At 36.2% G+C, this 9,815-nt stretch overlaps 1 protein-coding gene across 13 annotated transcripts; it reads left to right on the top strand.

Annotated features, from left to right (window-relative positions):
• The first annotated feature begins 396 nt into the window (after positions 1–396).
• Positions 397–3,873, top strand: LOC128260100 (uncharacterized). 13 transcript variants are annotated; one of them, XM_052992826.1, is made up of 3 exons: positions 397–794; positions 2,248–3,136; positions 3,768–3,873. In XM_052992826.1, coding segments are annotated over exons 2-3 (534 nt in total). In that variant the 5' UTR covers positions 397–794; positions 2,248–2,604; the 3' UTR covers positions 3,770–3,873. The 13 variants fall into 13 exon arrangements, with proteins under 13 accessions (XP_052848786.1, XP_052848785.1, XP_052848783.1 ...); XM_052992825.1 differs by having other exon boundaries at positions 2,182–3,136; XM_052992823.1 differs by having other exon boundaries at positions 2,117–3,136.
• The last annotated feature ends 5,942 nt before the right edge of the window (positions 3,874–9,815 follow it).

The raw sequence follows: 9,815 nt of genomic DNA, 5'->3' as shown, positions 1-9,815 counted from the left end.
AAATAAATAATAAAATAAATAAATATTATACGCGAAATGGTGCCAAATATTTTCAATGTTAAATAAAAATTATACTTTCAACTTTGTTTAGAGTTTTAAATAAATAAGTTTATTAATTTTTATTAAAACCTCAAATTATTTATGTTTGTGATCGAGTACAAAAGTATAAAATAAATACAAACAAGTAAATTTGTTGTGCATGATATTTGTGAAACCTTCTTATTTTTCAAACTGAAAATTTATGTACGTTAGAGATAAGCGAAGAGATAAGATAAGCGAAAGGTCAAAAGTGTTTATAGGTTTTTTTCGTTTTTAACGTAAAAAATAATAAATAAATATTTCCATCTCAAAACAAACTTACCATTGATATTTTTTTGAGTGTCAATTTTGTCTCCGATCGCGTTGTCTCAGTTGGTTTCACTTTTTGCGGCGTCTTCACGTCAGAAGCAGTTTGGGCCAGACATAGCTCAATCTCCATCTCCATCTCAATCCGTATCTGTATCTCAATCTCAGCATCTGCCTGGGCGCCGTCAGTCAGTCAGTTAATCAGTCAGCTAGTCAGTCAGTTGGCAATTCATTCATTCGGTTTGTTTGCGCTGGAGCGCCGTTTTCGCGGTCGCAGTCGACGTCGTGCTGTCACCGCTGGCGGCAGTTGACTTCTCGCTGTTAACGTGGCTATAATTGCAAGACGCAAGAAAGCAGTTTTAATTGTTGTAAACAAGCGCGCGAGTTCGGTTCATTTGGCAATACAAAAACAAACGAGCAGAAGTTCTCCGCGAGTTGTTCAATCGTTTGTAAGAGCTTGAAAATTAATTTAAATAGTCACCAACGATTGGCGCCAGATTTAAAATTCAAATACGCGGTTATCTAACTTAACCAGTGAAAAAGTAACAAGAAATTCAAAAAATATAATATTGAGAGATTTGTGAATGTTGGCTGTAAAAAGTAAGCTCAGAGTGGCTCTTCCTACTTTTCAATGTTGCATGCTTGCTGATTTGCTGCTTCTTCATTAAAAATGTAATTACATTTGTAAATATTTTACATTTGCTGAGAAACAAGAAAACACTTAGAAAAAGTGTTTAAATGATAATTTTTATTAAGTTAAATTTAAGCTTTTAAGCTTTTCAAAATAAGAAAATATGCAAAAGTCGAAAGTAAATAAAAAGTCAAAACCAAGGATTATCTTGATTTTATATCATTATTTTTTTATAATTATGACATTAAATCGATTTGTCGAACACGAGGCTTGGGCTTTGTATAGTATCAGCATTATCACTTACTAGCCTGATCTAGTATGCAAAATCAGATTATAATTATTTTGTATGCAAAGGCGTAAAATTTTCCGCTTGATTTATTCATTAATTGCATACACTTTCCGTCTGGTCTACTTAAAATGTTTATACTTACTTTTGAGTGGCCAGATATCTGTACTGAAATTCAAAAGGGCTCCGCCAGTTTTAATTAATGTTTATAGATGCTGACAACAAGCGGCCTAATTGACTGTTATTGAAGCTGTTCTAAATATAGAACAGTCGTCTGCCATTAAATGTGATGGGTGTGTGCTTTAAGACTCACAAAAGTCTCTGATTGAAGGGTAGAGTTACGCCTATCTAGTTGTGAATCGATTGATACTAGATAACCATAAAAGTGAGACGGGTTTACACAACTAATTAATAATTAATGCCAAATAATCTACATTACTAGTTACAAGTTAGATAAGTGATTTGGTTGAATATTCCTAGAACACTTATTTATATAAAGGCGTACGTATTCAGATATTTGGTTAATGGGGGAAATACATGTAACTTGTTTACAAATTATCAAATTGCGATAAGCTTTCTTATCATTACTCTTTGTCAGATGAAGAATTTATAAATCCTACACATATTAAGTAACACACTCAATGTAAATTGAGGATCGGCAGTGCACACGAGTACTGTACTGCCTTCAGCAATATGCACTTCACGTGTAATCGCGAATTAGCCGGGTAAATATGAGGAGATTTTACAGCCTCGAAAGTGGCTGGAAATTAAACGAAACAGAGCAGAGCTTCAGAGGCATGACAAATTTGCTCCCCCATTTCCACTTGGCAGATCAATAAAATTAACTCATACAGATATGGACAGCCGAAGGAGATATAGTATGTGCATATGTTTATTGCTAAGATAAATTCCCCGGCAGCAAATCAGCAAACAGCAAAAAAGGAGGGCTTTAATACCAACGATCAATATTTGATCAACAAATCAGCAATGAGAGCGGACTGGCCTGTATCTGCGAGATACTACTATTTTCAACAAAAACCGTACGAGATGCGTGAGGCGAATTAACACCGATGCGTTAACACAATTAGTTGAAAAGTGAAAAACGTAGGGGGGCAGGAGATTAAATAAAATAAAATCTATATGCCATTCGGGAGTGCCGACAAAAGGCGGTCCAGCAAATTTGCAACTTTACACTCGACGGGCGTTTTCAGTCGCGCAATGAAGCTCCAGCATCGCGGCTGAATCAGAATCGAAGAACACCAGAAATACGAGTGCCAAAAGAACCAAAACTTTAGTGAACCAAAAAAAAAAACTAAAAAAAAAAAACAGAGAGTTCTAAACGATGTCTGATTTATTGAAAGCGCTGAATATCACGGGCAATCTGCTGGCAGGCCTCGAAGACACAACTGCAACATCGACCACATTGAGTGAAGGCCTCAATGGCACGGCAACGACCTTGGATGCCACGTCGGCGAATAGTGGCGAAAAACTCGATCTTGGGGGTTTCGATCTGCCTGGGAACTACTCCATATTGATCAATAAACTCGAGCAGCTGGCCTTGGGTTTGGACTCGGCCCTGGGCAATTTCACCATCGATCGCCAGGAGGTCGAGATTAACTTGAGTGGCGCCGCCTCCGCAAATGATGTCGCCGATGTGGCCGACGATCTGTTCGATGTACTGCCAGCGGCTCGGGCTCCTACGCCTCATATAGCACACGGATCGAGAATATATACTGGAGATGATGGACAGGACTTTGCCCATGTGGTCAGCGATATCTGGATTGGAGTTATACTCACACTGCTCATCGTCTTTGTGATTTTCTTCATTTGCGCATGCTTTGTGTACCACAAGTTCCAGCAGTGGAAGAATTCATGTAAGTCTGGCCGATTGGGCGTATACGTAATGTGCGCATTGTTAGGGATTATAATGTAGTATTAGTATTTTAAAATGTAATTATTATAGAATAAGGTATATTTTTAAGAACATTAAGTAGGCGTTTTTTTTAGCATGAAGCTTAATGGACCTAGTAATAATAATAGGGAATTAAAGCAAGTAATAATAAGTTTTCTAACTTTTTCTGTGATAATATACAAAATTTCAAATTTAATTCAAAAATTTAAAAGAAGTAAATTTATTGTAGAAAGTAATTTTATTTTTAGTTTTTTGTTTATGTTCTTAATTATTTATTGTTAGGCAGCTATCTTTATTTTAAAAATTCTTTAAAATATGTGTTTATTCTTAATTTTTTTTTTTCTAAATCATAAACTATCATTTTTATAAATCTCTAAAAGCAAATTCCTTAATGCTTATTAAACAAGCCATTTGAATTTCATCTACGTCAATAGATCAACAATCAGCAAATAAAATATCGCTATACTCAGCTTCCATTTAATCTGTGCCTTCACATTTACATACCTGACAAATCAAACATAAACAATTACTCATATAACCCTATTGCGCTATTGAAAATTCAAATTTGCGGTAATCAATAAATCAAATTGCAGAATCATTGAAGCTGAATTAAACGTCAGTGGAAACCCGTTTAGATTTGGACTTTGGCGCGAAGAGCCGCGAGAGCCAAGCAAATAAAAAACAAAAACCGAAACAGAAACAGAAACCAATAAAACAAATAAACAAAAGTACCAAAAGCAAAGTCTGCGGCTGGCAAGAACTTTTCTAAAACAAATGGAAAAAGCATGAAACAAAAACAAAACAATAAAGTCGGGCCCAGCGGCGAATGATTCACCTCCAAAAGGGGAATTGAAATTTCAGTTAGTGTTTATTTAGAACATACTACAGTCGTATCTTGTGACTCGGAAACAGTGGCTAAGCACAAGACATTTCGCAGTTTTGCTGGCTAATAAACAATACACGAGTGTATTCTATGAGCTGTCTGTTTGGGCCAACAATTTGCCAAAATAATAATTGGAAACCGCAGAACAGGAGCTGCCACACTAAAAAAAATATCACGAAGAGTAGCTAATCGTTTGTTAAAGACCAAACTTTAACATTTTCAAACGTCTTAATTATTGTAAAAAATTAGATTTCAATTTCATGTTTAAATTTTTAAATATTAAAAGTGTGTGTTTTTGAAAGAAAACAATTGGTTAAACAGAATTTAAAATTTAAAAGTTAGTTTGCATTTTGTAAGTTTTATTGTTTAAACAAATAAATTTAGTTGACACTGCTATTATCTGTTTTCTACCGTGTAAAGGGCGACAACCAACCGAATCCCAATCATATTTTGTCCGGTTCCGACTATCCTATAAATTATAAAGCAATTAGCCCAATAAATTCCCAACTACATTGATTAAACAGTGGGTGGAGAACAGCTCCCAGACAATGCGTTTTGGCTCTTATCTTTCGAGAACCCCTTCTCGGGCTCTTGTGCCATTGTCTTTGCCGTTGGCCGCCTTCAAAAACAAACATAACGTTTCCAGTTAATTAAAGTTGCATTCAAGTGGCCCATTTTCAGAGGGATTCTCGAGCACTGGCTGTTGTTTACATTTGCCAATATCTCAAGCCCTCAATACTTGTGCTCCCAGCTCTTACACTGCAATTTGTGTTAATTAATTAAAATTCTCTTGTGCTGCATTGGCCAAGTGACTGGCGCTCAATTGTTTGCTTTTGGTCAAAATGGTTGCCGGCTAATTTCTTTCCTCCGTTTGACTTCAATTAAGACTAGCCAATTGCCCCGATAAGGGGCGAATGTAAGTCAAGTGCAGGAAGTCAAAGACCTCGAGCACTAATGGGCTCAAGAAAAAATTTGGCCTAAAGAAAATAAATGTTGAATAGACTTTTTCACTGATAAAGCCGAGTGCAATACAATTTATATTGGCAAGGGGCGTAGTAGTAGTAAATACTATCAAAATACTAGAGTTAGGGCTCTCAAAAGTTTTAAATATATCTTTATGTTTTAATGTCTTGATTTTAGGTTTTCCCAAATCTCTAAGGGGGTTATTAATAATATAACAATTACAAAAGTGTTGTTGAATCGGATTAACTTGAAATTCAAAAACAATAAGAAACAAATATTGAAAACGTACAGATAAAATTTAAGTTTAATTTAATGGTTAAGAAATAATGGGGAATTTTCTCGCCCTGTAAGAACTTCGTTATTTTTACCACTTTCCGCTTATAATCTTTTTGAGTTTGGTTTTTTTCCCAATAAAATAGCTTTAAAACCCATGAAAACTTATCGACCTGGCATCTAGGCAAAATCGACATTAAGATGCTAAATACTTCACCCTAGCCACACCCCTGGCTTATTGACAATCACTTTTTTTAAACACTTTTTGTCTATACCAATCGTTTTGTAGATACCCAATGCCTAGACAAATTTTTAGATGAGCTGTTCAATCTATTTATCTATGTAGATAAAAAAGAATTTTAAACTTTGCTTCGGTTTAAATGCGAACGAGCCTGTTTAATTTTCTTTTGATTACATTATTTTCTGGAGAATTAAGAAGAGTCTTTATCAAACCACGAAACGTCACTCATGTGGCCCCAGACAACAGTGCGTATGAGTGACAGGTCGCAACATGACGTTCGTTTTCGATCACGGCTGTTTAATTTCCTTTTAATGAGTTGTTTATCTTTGTGTTTTTGGTGTTGCTACCATTGTTGTCATTGTTGCGGCCATCGCATTGTTATTATTTTAACTGATTTGCCTTCCATTTTGCTATTGTTGGCCTGCACCACTTATTGTTTTAAGCTGACACTCTCTGCCTGGTTTGCTTGGTTAAAGGCTTTAATAGTAAATATATGCTTAATATTGTTTGCGGCCAAGACCTTTAGCCACAAATTAAATTCTGTTGCTTCAGGGGATTTATGTTGATGGGCAGGTTAAGATATGTAAGCATTAAGAGAGTTCTCAGAACTTTAACTGCCCAAAAAATTAAATTTATAAAAGGGGTAATACACCTGTTTCGATTTTTGCTGGTCAATCAAAACGCTGTAATGATTACTTTGTAGTGGCACGGTCTATGAGCTTATTTTGGGTGTTACCAATTAGCTGAATTGCCGAAGTATCAATAAAGATAAGGTGTTTAAAAAGTTTATTCCGAACTATGCTTTAAGCAGCTAAAAATAAACCCTAAAAAAGTCATAAAAATCGGGTGCATAAATAGAGTGCAAACTTTTCAGATAAACTTTAACACCAGAAGCCCCTGCGAGCAGTAAACAAGATTGATTAACTTAATGAAAACTTCTGCTACAATTTTAACCAACTTGGCAACGCCGCAAATAAAACTTAGCGATTCGTTAATTAAATTAGGCTGTTCGAAATTGATTGAAATTTGCAAATGTAATTAACAGTCGCCTTGCTTATCGGGTTTTAGTAAAGAGCAAATTGCAATGGCAATGGCGATGCGTCATAGCCATCAGGGCCAATGTCCACAGGAGTCGTCAAATCGTGTCGAATCGAGCACGGCTTTCTCCGCCATTCCCCGAAAAACGCGCAATGGATTTGCTTTAAGCTGCTTTATATAATGCAGGAGGGCAAAACACTGACGTCAATACAGAACCGGTTTTCACGGCAGACAACAAAGCCGTAAGCTGCTTACGGATGTACATATATGCGCGTTTAGGATCAAGACTTCAAAAATGTATAAATGCAAATGCTATTTGTTGTTTTCGATTTGTGGCTAAAATTGAATCGAAGCGCAGAGTTCGCATAAATATGCTAACTGAACGGGCCAAAAATGTGGCGCAAATTAGCAGCAGTAACTAAAATGGCATTCCGCATTTGTATTAGTAATGGACGTAATAAGGCAAACACTAATCAGTATTTGCTGCATTTGAGTAGACTGCCAAATACTGTGTTTTAAAGATAACGTCAATTTCTTAACCAGATTTCCAGATTTGATTGCCTTTCAAACTTCTTAAGTGATTTAATACAAATTGAATCAAGGATGAAATTGTTGGCTTGTTATGGCTATGGTTTTTAGTGTAAAATATTTTTTTTAGACTTTAGAAAAGATTTTTAAATGGAAAAAGTTATTCAGCGCTGGCACAGATAAAAAATATCAAATCAGAGACAGCAAAGTAACTTTTTCTTTCTTTCAGTATTATACATTACAATGAATTTCAAGCCTATTTTTAGTCCTTACTAAACAGATTTTTGGATCAATCATCACATCCCGAATAAACACGCATACCCCAATTACCCTTTAATTGCCCTAAATGAATGGCCGCAGAAAAACAAAATCCACAATCCGATGGCCTATTCCCGGTTCCATTCGATCGACCGCAGGGGCCCGAACCAATCGACATGGTGCTGTCAGTTTATAAGCCACAAAACGTGTTGGATTTGTTTCAATGGCGCTAATTGCTTAATTGAAACTGTTTTTGCATTGGCAAGCAGGAGCGGGCTAACTGTAAAGCTATAGACATGTGTTCCGCCCTATTATTCCCATCTCTCTCAGTAGGCGGCATAGCGAAATGTCAATTAGTATTTGGTTGCTAAAAGCCAAAAAGGCAACAGCAGCAGTAACACCAGCCGCCAGTGAAGCCAATAACAACAAATTTCGAAACCAGCTTGAACCCTCACACATGTCATACGTAATATACACTTTGATTAGCGTTACGTATACGCCACGCTGAGCATTCGATTCTGCTATATTCGGCAAGGGAATCGAATGGGTTGCACACAAACATATACATATTTTAATTGCAAATTTCCTCCGGCCAGCCGTCTCTGTCTCACATTTGGACTGCATCATAATTGGGCAGCATATTTCAATAATTGAAGCGCGCTATATTTTTAATTAGTTAAATGCGCGTTTAATTAGCTTTATAAATTATGCACATTCAGCGGTTAGTTGCAGTCCATACCCATCTCACTCTAGCCCTGCGGGAGCTGAATTGAGCTTTTTTACAATTATGAATATTTGTTTGTTCGACAGAACGACAGGCCGCATTGTTGTTTCCCCGCTGCTCTGATTTATTTATGCATTTGGCTATATTTTTTCACCTTTATTTCCATTTTTTAAACATTTTCGACTTTGTTTGTTTGTTTATGTGCCATTTCACTGTCGACGGGAAATGAACTCGAATGCATTTTTTATTTATTAACGATTGCATGATTTATGGATAAATATTTTTAATGCATTTCATGTGGATGGGCTTGTCAGCAGGACTATGAATAAAAATTGCAGTGGTAAATGTGTTAATCAATGGAGCCAATTTAAGTAAGACCCATTTCTGGTGTCGAAAAATAATTACATTATGCATTGATTATACGATTTTGCGGCTCCTTACGTTTTAATCTCTAATTGTGTTCGTTTGATTAAAAATTGCAGTTGAGAACAATTCGTGCGGAAATTCACTCACAGCTCTAATGTCTTATAAAGTTTTACAATTTATCAGAGTATTATTAATTTACATGTAATTGCAAGATAATTTTATTATATTTACCACAGCTACTTTTATAAGTTTTTTGAGATGTTAAATAAATTTATTCATACTACGAACCATCTTTTTTATTTAAAAAACAATAAAAATTCATTACAAACAACAAACAATTTTTAACTTTTTCATTTAATGACTTTAACGCGTTTATCAATTCATACGCACCGTTGGCGATTTAAATTTTTAAAATGGCGCGCGCTTGTTTGAGTGTTGGAAAACGTTGTCTGCTTTTTCTTTCGCCACCTACGCACACAGACGAAAGCGTCGTGGCAAAGCGGCTCACACACAACAACGAGAGCTGCGCAAACAAATCAACCCAACACAAAGCAACAAACAAGAGCGCAAAACATAGAACATTGAGCGGGTGACAGCAACAGCAAGAACGGAGTGGCTAATATCAACAACAACAAAACGTTCAGTTGCAAGTTAACGACCGCAAAAAGAATGCAGAAGAGCTGAAGAAACGCAGCCGCCGCAGAGAGGCTTAACAAACAAAAACACAAACACAAGCCGCCGGGGAGAGAAAGAGGAGTGAAAAGAGAGTCTACACAGAAAAAAATTACTTTTAAGAAAATATATATATTAATTAATAGTAATATTTTGTAAACAAAAAAATTGCTTTTGTTTCAAAATGCTTTTTCATTTATACAAATTTTGTATATCCATAAATAATCGTAGCCGGAACCAAAACCGGACACACTGATTTTTTCAGTGCATATCCAGAACAAACTCGATGGCAGGACGTAATTGTATTAGTGGCAAAAGCCGCTGCCCTTGCCGACGTCGACGTTGGCGCAGCGTGTGGCTTTTATGGGTAGTTTTAAAATTAACCACAGCGAAAAGAAACAGCAGAAACAACAGAAGAAGTCAAAGTCTGAGACTGAAGCGAAATTCAATTAAAAGCCAGCTACATAAAAGTGTAAAAATGCTGACGAGAGGGGAAAAAACAAAACAAAAGAGGAGTGGGGGAAGAAGAGAGGGAGAAGCAGGCTTGATCGCACACGAACACAAGCAGACAAGACATACACAAACACACTCTAGTTGACTGACTGTACAACGGGGCGTATACTCGTTTTTTTTCGGAGCTTTGCTTTCCACAATCGCCAGCCCAAATAATGTGTATACGTACAGTTTTTGCTCGC

Source organism: Drosophila gunungcola (assembly GCF_025200985.1).
Source record: "Drosophila gunungcola strain Sukarami chromosome 3L unlocalized genomic scaffold, Dgunungcola_SK_2 000014F, whole genome shotgun sequence".
In the NCBI taxonomy this organism is placed as follows: domain Eukaryota; kingdom Metazoa; phylum Arthropoda; class Insecta; order Diptera; family Drosophilidae; genus Drosophila; species Drosophila gunungcola.
This window is presented reverse-complemented; position numbering and strand designations above follow the sequence as displayed.